This window comes from Strix uralensis, chromosome 5 (genome assembly GCF_047716275.1).
Source record: "Strix uralensis isolate ZFMK-TIS-50842 chromosome 5, bStrUra1, whole genome shotgun sequence".
Lineage (NCBI taxonomy): Eukaryota > Metazoa > Chordata > Aves > Strigiformes > Strigidae > Strix > Strix uralensis.
The window spans coordinates 70,087,877-70,105,218 of NC_133976.1; the positions used below are offsets into that span (position 1 = coordinate 70,087,877).

A 17,342-nucleotide genomic window follows, 5' to 3' on the forward strand; every position below is an offset into this window, starting at 1 on the left:
AATAATCCATTACATTCCAGAAGTGAATGCAGACCAATGGGTATTTTCCCCTCATTTTTATATTAATACTTGGCACTTGCTATCTTCTTTCCATCAGAAGATCTCAGTGTGCTTCACAAATGTTAATTAATCCTTGCAATCCCTTCTGACTTCTACGTGGTGGGTATTATTACTACTATAATGCCAATTAATGAATGGAAAACAGACACATTGAAGAATGCACTTCTTTTAGCCTAAACCACGTGGCAGATAAGATTTTCACTTTGGCTACACTACTTCATACCTGCTCCAAAACCTGTCGAAGCTACCAGCAGCTTTTCAAGCAACTTCCAAAGGGAGCTGCAGGTACGTGGACTCTCTCCTCCCATCTCTAACAGCTGCACTGTGCTGACTTCCATCACTGCGCCTGAAAGCGTGCGAAAGCCACTGGCAGAATTGATTATTCTGGAATGTTTTTTGCTGGCATACTGAACAAAGAGACATCCTCCCCTGAGCTCTTTCTGAGCAAGTGATAGCCTGCCTCTCCTCTGTGTAATGCCTTCTGTTGCTAGATACTTCCAAATCAGTAGTTTACATTTTAAAGAGTTGTGCCTGCTGGGAAATGGGAAAGGAAGGGCAAAAAGCTAGTTTAACCCAGGGGATCTTGCGGCACTGTCACTGAGAAAGCACCTCAGGTTTTGCGCAGGGGTCAGCATGTCTCAACACAGCCTGGCACCTTTTTAAAGCACTGGGCTGTAAATTGGGATATGCTTAAGTCCCTGAAAGCATGAAAAATGGGGTGCTGGGTCCTTACCCTACAGTTGGGAAACAAGGAGTTAGCTTGCTGGCAAGCCCTTCTGCTTTCCAAGCGTCAACAGGTGCAGAAAGCCAACTTAGTGAAGTAGGGCTTCCAAAAGGTGACTGAGAAAACACCAGCAGTACAACAGAGAGATTTTAGTCCTACAGAAACTGTAGCAGACATCACATGGGAAGGTTTCTGTGCACCACGGCTCTCACTGCACCCTCTCCAGTCCCACAGTGTAGATGGGACTGACCTGAATGTCAGCCAACCCTTCCAACACTGGCTCTTGCAGGACTTTGTCCTGATTCAAAGTCAAAACACTACCTGTCTCACCTGCACTGCAAGACAGAGAATGTTATAGGAAGCCACTGAGACTCCTATAACAACGCATTTGCACAGCAGATGGATCCTTAGAAATAACACCATGAGAGAACAGACCTTAGACTTGATGCAAACATGTCACAGTTCACACGAGTATCCTCTTCCCAGCCACCCGTGGCAACTATTCATATACGCATGCCAAGACTATTGCAACGGAGATGCAATTCAGCTTATCCTTTTATGAAAGTTCTCGCTGAATTTAAGTCATGCATCCTGAAAGGCACTGGGAGGGGCCAAAAACCAAGCACTGCATAGCAAATCTATGTTTTATAAACTTTTGTGAAAATATAACATTTGGCAAGCAATGATTTGGCAATGTAAACTGCAGAATATTTGGCACAATAAAGAATTAGGACAAGCATAAGAGAATTTGAATTCCTGCTCACAAAGAGTGTGGTCCAACCTGTTAATACAACTCAACTGACTGAGATTACGGAGTAAGAAAGAATATGGTAATCATCTGTCTGAAGAAGATAAACTTAGCAGCTATGAGGCAACAAAAGGGTCTGATCGGCAGTCCTCCAAATTGGAAAAATAAATTAATCCTGCTTTTAACTCAAGCTAACATGCTGGTAGTTAAGATGCTAAATATGGGATTTAGAAGGCTTCATTTGGCCTCTCTCTGCTACAAGTTCCTGCACAAGATGTTTAAACTCCCTTGTACTTCAGTTCCCATCTGGCCAATGCATAAGAACGTTCAGTAAAAAAAATCACCCATCTGGGGGATCCAGAGGCTAGCACGACAGGTGTTACCTACATCAATAAAGTGTTATAAGACCAATTGGTCTAACGCAAACACAGGCATAAAACTTAACTCAAACGCTAGCAATCCTCTGCCAATGAGGTGATCTTGGATGTACTTGCAGGTGCTACTGCCAGCTCAAGATGAGTATGAGACTGAGTAACTGTCAGTGTTAGTGCATAGCTATAAGCATATACAGTTTTTCTGGACCCTTGCCCAAAGTTTGCTCAAAATACTCCCACAAAATTACCAAAGATTTGGAAAATTCCAGGGAAGGCCCTACTACCTACGTTACAGAGAAAACCTCCAAATGGTTTTCTCCTCTATTTCAGCTCCCCAGAAGCTTTTCCAGTTCCCTCTCCAATTTCTTCTCACATTCCAGGCAGCCCTTGTCACTCCTCATCTAATGGTATTTTAATGGGTGTCTCCATCTTCTTCCTCCACACCTGTGAGCCCTGCGCCTTAAATTCTCCCAAGCCTGAATCTCCCTACTCTTGCAACACTATCACAGCATTTCAGGACTCAGGCCTTCACTGAAATGATGTCATGCATTTGGAGAAGTGCTGGAAGGGACCTAGGCACTGAACAGCAAAATCTCTACTTGCTATAATCTTGTGAAAACCATAATTATATCCGTTTTGGGAAAAGAAAACACATTGGTATGATTGTCAGGGCAGAACAGCACAAGAAACAACTAGTACAGAGAGAATGAAACAGAAATAAATATGTTTTTATAGGTTCAGAGAATTCACCTTTCGAAGTTCAGGGGCTATAAGCATAGGACTGGATGGGAAGTACCAAGGCAGACTGTCTCCTACCTGATCACTCCACAGGGTGTTGGGTGAGTTTGAAGGAAAGAGAATAATCCAGAACATCCAATAAGGAATTAACCCCGCAGCTATCCCAAAATGACAAAGGACCAAATGCAGCTTTCAGATATGCACAAGACAGGAATATTTGTCTTCACTGGATGGGCTGCAAATTATCACTAATGCACCTTATGTCAGTGGGAAGCTTTCAAGGCCATATAGATAAGGACTGGCAGGAATACCCAGATAGCATTGCTACAGCGTTAAGGGAGCTTTTTAGCATGTTGGTAAGTCTTGAGGAAAAGCTGCATTTGCAGAGAACTTCAAAACTGCTTTGCCTTTACGGCAAATGTAACAGAGGAATTAGAAGACAGTTAGTCCTCAGCCTTAATCTTTCTAACTCAAGTAAAAGTTTAGCTAGCTTTGGAAGCAGATGTGACCTCTGCTAATTAGGCTTTGGGGCTTTTTCAAATCCTGAGAAAGAAAACTGCTGACACGATGTGTCTGACCATTCCTGTTCCAGAAGGAGGCAGATGACTAAGGCCAAGATGTACAACACCACTGCACACACCCAGAATTCATGCCAGTGATTTCCCTCCAGCAGAAGTGCAATCCTAAAAACCTCCTGCTTCACAGAGGAAAGATGGGTGTTACACAAAATACACAAGGCTATCATTCAACACTAGTTTAAAATGGGAAGCTACTTTTGAAGAAATTAGTATGCAAGAGAACATGGTATAGTTGGAACACATTTCATTTGGGCTTTGCAAAATATCATGTAACACAGTAGCAAGAGAGCTGAAAGGGAAGAACAAAAGAAAGAGGGAAAGAAAGCACATGGCAAAGGAGAGGCTGTAGCTCATGGGAGGTGGAAAGCCAGGAACAATCTGAAAATGAACAAAGAGACTATAAACGTTCCACCATGGCCGTGTCAGTGTGTGATGATGATCCACATAATTTGTGGATGCAGAAACCTACACTGTATTACTGCCTTGTAAAGCTCACCCATCCCATGATTCTATTGCTGAGTTACAAACTCCACTAAAAAATAAAATAAAAAAAAAAACCCAAACAAAAAACCCAAACCAAACCAAAAACACCACCAAAAAAACAAACAACAAAAACCTGTAGTAAGGATCATGTCAGGAAGGAACAGTTGTGATGCTAGAGGGTACTTCTGTAATTACACTGCAGCAACTCCAGTGCTGAATGTATTGCAGATGGAACTGGCAAGTCAAACACCTCCTATTCAGAAACATGTAATATATTTTTATGGTTCAAAAATCTGCAGGCAATTTGGCTACGACAAACCAAACAGAAGCCAAAATCTCACATCCTGTAGTGACAAGTGCATTGATCTCAAGAACACACCTCTAGGAGAGGCCTCCACATTTCTTAAGAGTATTGGGGAAAAGAAAACAAGTGCACGTGGACCGCCTTTTCAAATTTTTGAAATGCACAGCATGACAGTTCAGAGATATTTTATGAATAAGGTTTTAAGCTGTCTGGAACAAGAATCATCTTTTTTTGTTCTGTAATACAGCAACCTTTACCTGGAGGACCCACAGCAGTACCAGATTCTCCTAAGCAGAATTATAAAGCAGATTGAAAGTGATCTAAAAAAAGATTCAGCGTTCAGAATCGAAACCACTTGCAGAGTTAATCCTCCTGGGTTGGCATGCCAGTTTCTGCTGGAGTTAGTCTTGCTCACAAGAATCTGAATATTTCTCACTGTTGCTTACTCAAGGTATATGAAAAAGTGGTGGATGGAAATTAAAAAAATAAGACAACAAATTTAGCCAAGTACCTGATCGTCAAGAGAGATTCTGACTTCGAGGAAGAAGGGTCTAAATACAAATAGGCATCAGACAAAAAGCCCCTATCAAACCCAAAAAAAGTAGTTGTGCACTTTTGGGAGTAGCCTACTCTTAATGGTGCATCTGTATGTTTTGTTTAATGCAAACTTGTACATCCAATCCCTGCTACTAATTCTGTTTATTTTTCTTTTCTGCTTTATTACCATCCAAGTTTATCTTTCACATCCTTTGCCTACAGTAAGCTAACCTCCACAATAACAGGATATGTACTCCAGAATTACTATGATGGGCGGGGGGTTGGAATTGCTTCACAAATGACACGATCAAACTTACAGTACTCAGGAAAAAAATAAATAAGCGAGTGTCAGAGAAAACTGGGCATTCTGGGCATTTAGTGACTGTTATTCCTCCTACAGTCAAAGAACCGCACCAGAGCACCAGGTGGGAAGGGGGAAGTCACTTTATGTCACTTTTGGTCTTCCAGCACAGCACAGAGTGAATTTAAGCAGAGGCGGTACTTGTCTTAATATTTCAGTTACCAAGAGACAAACAGAGACTGAGGAAGAATTTGAATACCAGCTTCTGCCCTCCCTTGAAACTTTGCTCATCATAACTCAGTTTAAAACCCGAGGAACTATACTGACTTCAGATTTGAAGTCTGTATTTAACCCTGGCATGCATTACTCATCTCTGGAATTCAATACGAGCAATTTGAAAGAAAAACAGCTGAGCAATTTAAAGCATCAACTAAACCTTGTAGTTAGTACTTTTCTTCCATGATGGATTTTTGAGAAGAGAGAAATTGGATTGTAATACCTTGGACTAAAGCGAGATTTTTCTGACAGCTTCACAAACTGTTTAAATGCTTTAGGTGTAGAACAACCCACATGGAAAACTGTGTTCCAACGTGCCCGCTGTTCCCTACAAAGGTGATTACAATATGGCACTGTTGGACTTGCAAAAACTTCTCATTACCATATCCAGTTTGTGTGTCAGAGGGACATTTCATGGCAACAGTGAACACTCTTGAAAAAGAGAAGGAAGAGGGGAGGGAAAGGCAAAGGCGAGTGTGGGGGAAGCCCTCCCTGGCTATCTACTCTGCAAAGGATTTGAAATGTAGAAAAGAGGAACCATGTCAGCAAATGCCAAACCAATGCAATACCTGCCAAACCGCACCTTATCCTTCTCAATCAGCAAAAAAATTATCCGCTGCCTGATTTCTCTTACCTCACCAATAAAGGACTAGGTTTTTTTCCCTTATTAGGACAGTCTCCATGCTGTAAAATTCTGGCTTTAATAAGTGGCTTTAACAATATGTGCTGCACATCAGCACAAAAATAAAGCAACTAATAAAAATAAAACACAGGAGGAGAATAAAAGGGCTGAGTCCTAAATTAAAAGGGACGACATCAGCTTAGTTCGGGCTCCAAAATTTGATCATGGATTTTATGAAAAGGAGAATTAAAATTGGAATGGATAAATGTATGAAGGCTAACATTATACAGATATATATATAATTATAAAAATGGCCCTGCAGCTACTTATACATGTAAGCAGCCTTACTGAAGTCAAGGAGACTTTTTTACTACACTTAAGTGCTTAGATGACTCAAAACATAAATTGAATGTCAGTACATGAAAACAGTGCAAAGAAAGCTTCTTTAATATTTAACAAAATAAAATGCAAAAGGAGTGAAAATTTACAGTCAGGTCTCCATGTTTCAGTTATTTCAACGATTGAAGGAAGTGGTTTTCTCAGTTGGATTTTTAAATGTATGGTTTTGGATTATCTACTTTACTGCATCTGCATTACATGGACATATATGCATATATATATGGACAAAAGAACACATAAGGCCTAAAATAATCACCCTGAATTTCCCTGGTTCTTTTGAACCTCCTTGTTTAGGAACAGGGTGGATGGAGGGCCTGGGACTGCAGATTTGGCAGGAAAGGGAAAGGCAGGGCTATGAAGAAGCAAGAAATTCTGCCACCCCCATCCCACACTGGTTGAACACCTATGCCAACAGTGTGGCTGTGGAGGAGATATCTGGATTTAAGATCTGCACTAACAGTGAATTTTCTAGTTTTGCTGAAGCAGAAGAAAAAACCCTTGTCAGAGTGAAGTGATATGGAAAAAGCTCAGGGCTGGTTTAATTCAGCCTGAAGCAAGAAGGCAAATCCTTCATCTAAGTTTTTTCTTTTAACTTTTTTCTTTAAAATGTAAGTCAATTTGACTCAAGAGATTCAAAAAAAAAGATCAGAATGTTTTATTTCAAAAAAATATTGCAAAGATGCAGCTCGGTAATTTCTTATTTAGCAAGTGTCAAAAAAGGCATTTTAATTTTAAAAAGTATTTCCTCTTGTTTTCATTTAGACGAATTTAATCTCAGAAACCTGACATGAACTCCCAACCAGTTCTGCTCTGCCCAGAACTCTCCCAATTTTTCTTGGTTTTGTTAAATTTACCTTTAAATCAGAAACAATTCTCACAGCTCATTTCAGGCATTTGGATTCAGAGAGAGCAGTACCAGGTTGAGTCTGATGTCTCTCACCACTGTCCTGGCTTGAACCCAGGCTTGGACAGGGTGGAGAATTCAGCTCAGGGTTTTCATGAAACTCTCTGGAGTCACTTGTTCTCTGACAAAGTCTTAGAAATTTGATTCTTGCAGAGCCATGACTTCAGACTCAGGTGGATGCCCAAAACTTCACATAGATTAACCCAGTTCTGTGCTCCCAACACCCAATCTCTTGCTTATGCTGGAAAAAGAAAAGCATCTTTCACTGAGGCAAGAAGGCTGCAAAATCTCAGAGATGTTTCCTTATAGACCTGTTCTTTCTCTGCCATAATGTTTCTTCCACCTTGGATAATCTCACTCAAAAATGTTTCAGCTCTTCCAGTAAATTTCATCTGACCCACGATGACGAAAGTTCCTATATCTAGCAACAAAACCTTGAACTGGACATTCAGTCTTCAGTAGCCACTGTCCCTGTTGATGTGTAAACCAGACACTAAAGCATACGTACTTCATTCAGGTGGTGACAACTAATATGGCAAGAATGCTTCACATACATGGAGTATTGTTACCACAGTGTTTAACATAAATATGTGGGTCCACCCACAGATAAACATATTTGCATCAAAAACACTCTCTTACCAACTCAAGTGTTTTGGACTTCATTCCTAGATATCAGGCACTGAAGTGCAACTTTTATACAAACAGTGCAGCTGACAAATGGACAGGACATTATAAGAACAGTGACTATTTCTCAGCCCATGGTATAGTTGTCACTGTTGGGGAAGAGCCACTTTCAGAAATTGACTGACATCCTTAGCTTTCAAAATGGAGACTAACAGGCTCACTACAGGCTAACATCTTTGTGCACCTGATCTTTAGTTACATTATGTCCATCTTATTTTACCTCAGTGGTGTAAAAAAAGGCTTTTACAAATTAAGGATTCAGGCCATTGCCCACTGGGGAACAGGAATGAAAAGCACAGGCAACAGAGAAGACCAGAAAGAAGGAAATCGATGGATTCAAGTGAAAATGAACAGCATCAATTTTTGGAGCAGAATTAACCAGATAACATAGTGCTACCAACACTGCTGCTGTCTGTGGAGAAGCATGCTCTTCAATCCTTCTCTTCTCCAAACAAAACCAGCTGATTATCTTTCTTGAACATCCAGCCAAGAAACAGAAAAGAGAATCTACAATATGAAGAAAAGGCTGTGAAAGAGTGAACTTCCAACAACCAAACTGCGCATTAATGATCTGTGAAGTTTGAACAAAAGTTATAATTTGCTGGAAGAAAACCTTCTACCTGTTGGCAAAGACAACTTCTGCTTTCCCTAGGAACTTGCACAGTAAACACTTCAGCAAAGTGAGCCAATTCAGTCCCTATACATTTAAGCAGTCTTTATATTTTCAGGCCAATCTGAATGATATCTTGGCTACAATGAGAGCTTCTGCTTTTAATTTCTAGTGTATCAAAATGTTAACAGGGTTATATTCAGCTATTTAGCAATTACGAGTACACTGAGAGCACAGAGTATCTTTAAATGATGCAGTTGAAATGGTCATATAAAGGGGCCATTAGAGGACATTTGCAAGAAGTTAAAAATCCTATTTTACCTCATTCAGAACAGCGCAAACAGCCTCCTCCTTTTCTCTGGAGAGTCTCCAGAGAGTTAACTTATAGGGATTTTAATACTCATTTTCTTTTCCATTACAATCTCCTGAGAAGACATGAGCACTTGGAATGCCTATGTTATGCCTCAGCCTGGGAAGGGCAGTATTTCATCATGTATTTCACTTTGAAGAAGCATTTGTGGTTAATGCTAAAGGTGTCTTGCCCGCTTTTGGCCTGAGGTCATGGAGATGTTTGTTAAAAGGGAATAAATCAGTTTCCAAATTTTGGCCACACGTTTGATTTCTCTTAAGAGTCCTCACCAAAGAGAGTTTTGCTTTTCTTCCCCAAATATGCTACTGTGAGTCTTGACAAAAGAAAACCCATGTCTGGTTGTCAAGTTGTGTCTGCTCTTGTTTAGAAGCTGCTACAGGACAAATCTCCCAAGATACAGGAAACTAACAGTATGGTAGCTAATCATGCTTCAAGAGAAAAGGATTGAATCATTTTCACTCAGATATAATTTCACTGACTTCAGTGAACTTACTTCTCATAACATAATTGCAGGTGCCACAGCATACGCAAGCTAGTGCATTCCTCCCAGCAGTTGCCGAACACTTCGGAGATAAGCCAGGCATAACGTTAGCACACTGCTGGTTCCCTCTCTCACCCAAAGGGGACTAGAGGAGAATCTCTCTCAGCAAGGATATTCAACGATTTCTAGTTTTTTAAGCAAAACAGCCAGACCCTGACATCTAGCTAAACCAGCCCCTATGCAGACCACTGCACTCAGGGCCAGCTCCCCACAGTACGCATCAAGAGTCAAGGTTTCCACCAGTTATATCAGCACTAAAGCGCTCAAATCTCACCCACTTTGCCCTTTCCCCTCCCTTCCTTTACCTTTGCGCTGGTTGCAGAGAAATCAGTGCTTTGCCATGACTGCTCCCCATTCCTGTACAGTAGTACGGGAGGGCTGGCTACCATGGCTTGTGGCTCTATTCCACCACAGACCAACACAAAACAAACCCATTTGACATGCTCCTAGTTAAATTATTATTTATTGCCCATTTTCTGAAATCATGATAAAGGATTTCATATTCCTGGAAGGCACTTCTTGAAGGGGCTGAGTTTCAGAAATTCCTGAGCTTCCTCTCCCTCCAAGAGCACAGGATTTCATGCTGGAAACTCCTAAAACAGGCACCCAGAAATTCCAGCTGCTTTTCAAAACCTGTCCCAAATTTTAAACAAAACCCTGATATAAATCACAGTATTTCAGAAATAGTCATGTCCTGTTTCCCACCCCTCAACACATAAAGCAGACAAACAACAACACAGGACCCAAATAAAGCAGATAATTTCTTTGGTGATATTACACAGGCTATTTGATTTTCTTCTCTCGCTTCCCTCCCACATTCAAGGATGAATGTGCCATGAGGACTTTATTTACTCAGTGAATTAAGCAATCTGAGTTATGCAAAAGCTTTCACACAAACTATGAAACTTCTGCAAACATCCCATTAACAGAACTCCAATTAGCAACCAGTCCCTCCAACGTATTCTTCTGCCACTGAACAAAGCAATTTAAATCCTGCAATTCAGGGAAGAGAAATGCATAAACGCAAAGACTTTTCCTTTAGACAATAGAGCACAATATAGCAAAAAGAGGAGCAAAAGAACCCAGTCTGCATCCAATGCTTATTCCCCAGTTCAACCAGCTTCCCAACTCGTTACACCATTCTGTTCCCCTTCCCCATCACCACCATCCAGCACTTCCTACACAACACCAAAAGGCTAATTCCATACAGATATCATAATAAATCGGCAACTCACTTGGAAAGGCTTGACAAGTTCTGCCTGCAGTATGATCTGCTGATCATGTCTGCAGCGTATGAATCAGTGCAAACTGCTGCCAGCTCTAGGGAGCAAATGGACAAATGATTAGGGCGTGGAATGAGATAATAAAAATGCCATTATCCTTTCAGGCATGTGAGACTTATTGGATGCTCTTTCCACCCCACAGGTTAACCATTTGGTTGGTCCTGTAGCTCCTGAAATGACGCTCTCTATTTGACTATTGTCAAGCTCATTATCTATCTTGTATCCTCCTCCCCTCCCCTTCGCCCCCCTCTGTTCTGTGATCATATGATTTTTATTTTTTTTTTTACTGTATTCTCTCTAATAGATCCTCTTTGCTATGTCTGGGCCCCCAGTTACAGAAATTCTTGCAGATTTCTCAGCTGCTCAACTTGACCAACAAATGCTTGCTTCCCATTCAGCTTTCACAAGAATCACTTCTGTTTAGCGAGCTTGTCTGAGCACCGAGCAGCCTGAGCACTGCACAGAAGTGCCTTCACAAGTATTTGCTTGTAGGAAAGTCACATTCCAGCTCACGGAGAGATGATGAGGGGAGAGGACCAAAACATAAAACAATGGTCCAGGAAACAGTCCTGCCTTTTGATCGTAAATCATTGCTTAAGCATTATGTGGGCACTTGCACCCAGTCTAACTTGTGAAAGGTCAAGCTGGATCAGATAGCTCAAAAGACTGGAGGGTGATTGCTGAACACAAACAAATCCAGGAAGGTAGGAAGTAGTTGCAAACTCAACTGCAGTCAAGGTAAAACCATCTTGTGTATAGCAAAGGGATTAAAAACAGGGCTGGAGCTAAATCCAACCTAACATACTCTCCTCAATGTTCTTCCATCTAATCCAGTGAATGAGGCAGGAAATAGAAATGCAAACAAAGTGATTTAAATGGAGGCACCATCAGTTACCATGATTTCACACACTTGGCTTTCATACCCCTTTAAGCCTGCATATGTGAGTAAACTGAAACAGCTTACTGTGCAGTCCTGCAGCCATTCCACCCCAGGCTCTGATCTTGTTAAACCTCATAAATTACAAGGGTGGGTGTGGATGGTACTCTGGAAGGAAATCTCTACGGCAAACTCGCCCTTCTGTGGGAAGGAGTGTGTAGGTTCAGTAGGTGGCACTCTTACCTTGAAGCGAGCCCCAAGGCAACCCTCTCTGCCCGAAGCCATGGAGGATGCTGCATGTCCAAGGAGGCATCAACCTCGGCAGTTTTCTTGTCAGAGCTTTCAAGAAACCAACAGCTGCACTTTTCTTGGGGCACTGATACTCATTTACATTCTGCTCAAATCCTACAGTCAATAACTGCTTTTTTTTCCTCCAAAAAACTCCTTCCACAGTTTCAAGGAGATAGATTTTTGTGAAAAGATAGTGGTTCTGTGCTTTATAGATGAGTGATTCCCATGCAAGAATGTAGAAGCTCACGGTTTTTTGCACACTCAGAAACAAGTCTGCAATACCCCAAGATATTGCTGTTTCTTCATGTACACCTTCTACAGACCCAGCCCCTTGTTCTAAAGTACATGCAAAAGCCCCATCTTTTAGTGTATAAAATATACTGGAATTCTGGTCTGGAGCAAGGAAAGGCCAATAGTGCTGATTGCAAAGGGAGAAAAATATGGATTCCATTTTTGTGACTGCAGAGAGATCTGCAAATGAGATGAGGGTGCAGCTGGCAGCCCATCTCCATTTCTTTGACCTCAAGGGAAAGAGGGCATGTAAGGCAGTGTGAATGTGTAGAGTCCTTCAAAAATGCTGGGGAGAAGGGGGTCATATTTACTCTTCCTGGAAAAGGCATTTCTACTGCTGCGGAATTACAGAAGTGGAATTCTTCCCTCCGGAAGAGCATTAATTAATCAGAGATTGTATTGCTGTTCTGCCAAAATACACATTTTAATCAGATGCCAGCTGTAAGAGTTGATGTTTATGAAACTATAAAATAGGTTCCAAGGCAGCCCTACAGATTTCTAATACAGGTCTGTATTTACTACTGTGTCACAGAAACTTTTTTTTTTCCACTTGAGTTCTACAGTCTTTTCAATCCAACCTGGAATAGTTAGGTTACTGCAGTGCTCACAAACAAAACTGCTTCCACACAGGATAAAAATAAAAGAAAATTGACTATCCTCTAAAACATTATGCTCTACATCTTCAAAGAGTAGTTACAGACTTTTAAAAAATCTGCCCCTACTGTCATGCAGATTCTGACTCTAGATGGCAAATCTGACCTATTTCTTGGGTCACTGGGAACAGAGGAAGCCTCTTGCACTTGTAGTAGACCTCAGAACCATCTTTAAATGTCCCACTTAGACTAGGACAGCCATAAAAATCCCAATTTTTTTCTTTGCTTTTCCAAATAATGTTTTGAATTATAAAAGTCTGGAGGAGAACTTCACTCTAGATGAAGCACAATGATTCACATGGTCAGCCTATTTTTTATTTGGAGCAAGACTTCTAACACCAAATTCCATCTTCTTGCCCATACCTCTATAGCACTACTGAGAATAGATGTTATTTGCCTACTGATTGAGCAGCAAGCAATGCTGGCCATGCAAGTCTATCCTCAACACATGCCACCTATGCCTGCAAATGAAGACCTGAAGATAAATAAGGTGAGCAAATCCCACTTCCAAACAGTATCAGCCTCTCTGTCCAACTGTCTCTAGTGTTAATCTGTGAGAGGTATCCTTGTCAACAACTGCTCGAAATACTCTGCAGGTTGGTATCCCACATATTAATTATCAATTTGACAGCACTGCTGTTGATTTTTTTTTTTTCCTAAAAAAAAAACTTGCTACAACCATGATTTGTCACACTTGCAAAGCTGCAAAATAAAATGTGCAATTCTGGACACAGGCGTGTTAATCCACTGTGTAGAGGCAATGAGCATACTGCCAAGTGGACCTGGACCGACCTGTATGAGCAGCATGCAGTTGCACTGGTGAGTGCCCAGGAGGCTTCACCTTCAGCTGTCCTCAGAGCTGTACCCATCATTTAAGCCATAAGGCCCATTCAGCTGGGGAACATCACTGTTTTAGCAAGAGCTACAGGGGCATTTTGTGATTCAGCCTGCAACACAAAGGAGGGCTCCGCCAAGGTCAACACATGCAATGCCAAGCATTCACATTCAGCTGGGTGTGGACCCAGCAGCTCCATAAGTTTATAGCAATGCAGAACTGACACAGCCAAGATTTTGCCATGCTTGCAACCCCTATAAAAAGAAGTGGGAGGAGGATCTGAGTCAGTTATAGATCCTTGCACTTAATAATCCCTTTATTATTTCAAATCCAAACGTTTGTTGTTTACTTTCTTCAGTAAGCCAACTGAGAGGGATACTCTCAGTACACTGTGGCCCAGAGGTGAAGATCTTGTATATGGAGCAGGAAGAGGCAAAATACCTTCCCCTGGACCATTTCAAAAACTCATATGGGCATCTAAAGCATGAAAAATGATGGGGGCAGGAGAAGCACACCTTGACCTGCTTTCCTTGTATGTTCTGGTGCTTCAGAGATTAGTACTTGGCTCTAGGACACCAAAACCGCTAAGGAAGACACTAGAAAGAGAAAAAAACTAAGTAAACAAACACAAACTAAACTAGGGCACTTGAGAGGTGTCATTCACACCAATTAATTCAAGTCAAATGGCTCTATAAGAGTGTAGGCTCATCTATTACAACAATGAAAGGAACTACAGGGCCTTTCCTAGCTTCTTAACATTAAAAGCAGCAAAATGAGGAGGAGGAAGGAGACGTGAGGCTTTCCAAAAGGAAATTATTACTGGAAGGTTCCAACGTCCACTCATACTAACAATAGGAATATGTCCAGAGGTCATCCAGAGAGCCACTTAATATTTTGTTTGTTATTTTTACTTTAACTATTCCTGCATGCAAGGCAGAGTTTTCAGTGAGCTGATCACAATAGCCTGTGAATCCTTTTTCTTTTGAAATTATAGTGAATTTAGAACCTGTCAGAGGCACATGCACCATCCAGACCATGCCTTTCCATATGTAGCCTGTTTCTTTATGTACCTGTTTGTCAACAGCAGATTTGCTGTGCTGCTCACTGTTCTCATCCTGTTATTCAAATACCTTCATGTTTCTTTAGTTCTTTGTTTAGTCTTTTTCCAAGTTGAGACAGTTTTAAAATGGGCAGGCAAATAACTTACAGAAATACATCTGATTTGTTCAAGACAGTAAATAGCTCACCCTGCACTGCCTCTCCTCTGTGCCACTAGTCTGCTATAAGTAGGCAGACTTGTAGAGAACTTTGCAAAGCTACTGGCATTTTGCAAGAGAAACAGAACTCTGTTTTTTATGGAAATTCTAATGACATTAACATCTGCTCCTTGTTTGAAGAATATTTTTAACTGTTCCCTCCCTGGGAAAATGAAAGATGCCACAGTCTCTTTCATGTTCTCACAGAGTAGACAAACTATGTTGGTTTTTTTAAGGACTGTTCTGAAATGCCCCAATACAGTTCACTGCAGGGAACACTCAGTGTATGCATCTCACAGGGCAAAAAAGCATCTGCACTCACCCTCCTATGAGATTTCACTCTGGAACACTGGCATGTGAGCAGGGACCTCATTTCAGAGATGAATAGCACTTGGCATATTAAATCATATGCAGTAGGTAAAGTCTGGCAACCCATATATAAGGTCTTGGAGTAAAACTCTTGAGTACTCATAAAAACAAAGCTATGTACTTCATCATCAAATAATGCTGAACTGTTTCTTACTATGAACTTTTTTTCCAGTCCAGTTTTAAATATCTCAAGTAATGGAGATTCTGCCATTTCTCAGTACTAAGTCTTCTGTGCTCTTACAGGGATCAGTACTAAGAAACCATCCTATGGCTATGACATCTATTCCTCCCCTTATTTTTAAAATGTAACATGTAGTTACATCTACCTGGATGCCTATAAACAGCAGCAATGCCAAAAATTTTAACATGTTCAGTTAGACTTATGAATAATACTTATGCAGCAACGTAAGTGAAGATATGTATTAAAATGCATACTCAGATTGGAATATGTAGGTTTGGGTTTGGACATATGCATGTGCAAATCACGGAGTCACATGCACACGGTTTGCATGCTTACATGGCTACTTATCAGGTAGCTAATGCCTTAGCTGACAATAGAACTATTTGCATAGACAAGTTCTGCATGATTGGAAACACAACCCTATACATGAAAACACAAAAGCCTGAAGCCTGAATTTGTAAACACTTGCAAAAATGTACTTCCAGATACTGGAGATCCATATACAGCCCATGCATCACTTAATCCTATTTGATGCCTGCTTTGCTGGGACAAGCTGGCCTTGGATAGTTTAGTCCTCTGCAGGGGAAAGAATTTAATTTTCTCTGACTGTCCTCAGTTCTTGAGGTATTAATATTATCCTGCTTCTCACATGGAAAACTTACTGACTGCATGTATGGCTGTAGCAGTAAACAAAACAAACTCCAAGACAAGTGTTAAAATGATATTCCAAGGAGAACTTCCACTGTAAATTGAAACTTAATTAGAAAAACATACTTGCTAGTGTTTGCATTCCCTATCAGTTACTTATGGGGCAAGGCACAATCCAGAAATAAAGAAGCATAATATTTCATGGGTGTGATAAACTATTTCCACCAAAGCATAGCTTTTGTTTTATGTCATGTTTTCACTGCTTTCAAATAAACATTAAGATCCAAACAATACTCTCCATATAACAGCCAGGATATAGCTACCTTCTGGTCATTTGAACAACTGAAATGGAGGAAACCATATGAGGGAAGCATTCACAAAGGCTATCTTTACCTCCTCTCGCTATGCCCGGTCACTGTCACTAGTGAGGAACAGACTCTGGTCCCCTCCTGCTCTGATCAGAAGCCCATTTCTCTCTAGCCACCAGCAGCAGCAGAGGGAAGGGCCACTGTTTCCCCCTCCACTTTTGCACCCATTCTTTTGTGGTTTATGCATTTCAGGGACACATGCCAATTCTCACAGCAAAAAGCAATCTATTATTTTGGCTGGCAAATTTTAAAATTTGCTGTCTCTCATTTATACCTGAACTGTAGCTTGCTTGGAGCAATAACTGCTATTAATAAATTTCAGCTTTAGTAGTGCAAAGGATAGTAGTACTCAAAGCTCAGAAACCTGTGATTGGACTTGTAGGACTTTTGCTTATAGCCATGTAGGATAATACTTGCAGAGGCCACAAAACAGAAAGTTGAATAAATAAGCTGCCAATAATGTAGATTAAAGTTCCCTCTGCCACAACTGATTCTAGCAATACTGAATTTCAACAACACTTTCAACAACAGATTTTACTCAAAAATTATTAATGTTACTTTTAATATATTAACAGGCATGCTCCAAACATTACTATTCACTCTAAACTTAGCCACAAAAGCCAGAAAGAACCACAGTGTGGTAGCTGTAATACAAACACAGAGTATAGATGTATCTCTAGACAAAACAGGTTATGCCTTGATTTTACTGCTGAGCAGGCATGGGTGGAAGCCTAAGCCACAACTCCTTAACAGACACCCCAGTAAACTCATGAAGTGTAAAGTGTGGGATCTATTTACACTTGTGTGCCACCACATACCAGCATCCACTCTCTTGCTTCAGTCTGAAGCCATGGTCCATGTCTGGGCTTCAGGCTCGATCCTTCTCTGCTGGAATGGCTTATATAAATGTGTGCACAGGCACACATTCACGCAGCTCTGGAAAGAGCAGAGCATTTCCTGCTGGGCCAATTTATGGATGTTCCTGTACCAAAAGCCCCTATCTTATGATACTCTGAATTTTACTGGTGAACAACATC

General features: G+C 40.9%; 1 protein-coding gene across 7 annotated transcripts in view; it reads right to left on the reverse strand.

Moving 5' to 3' along the window:
* CALD1 (caldesmon 1) overlaps positions 1–17,342 on the reverse strand; it is a 197,080-nt gene that overhangs the window by 45,819 nt on the left and 133,919 nt on the right. Inside the window, exon 1 of one of the 7 annotated variants that reach the window (XM_074871538.1) lies at positions 10,489–10,774. The exons of the other annotated variants lie outside the window; for them this stretch is intronic. Within the exon in view, the coding sequence (XP_074727639.1) occupies positions 10,489–10,535 (47 nt within the window). The 5' untranslated portion in view covers positions 10,536–10,774. Of the gene's footprint in view, positions 1–10,488; positions 10,775–17,342 lie in introns of those variants that run through there. 7 annotated transcript variants of the gene reach the window in all.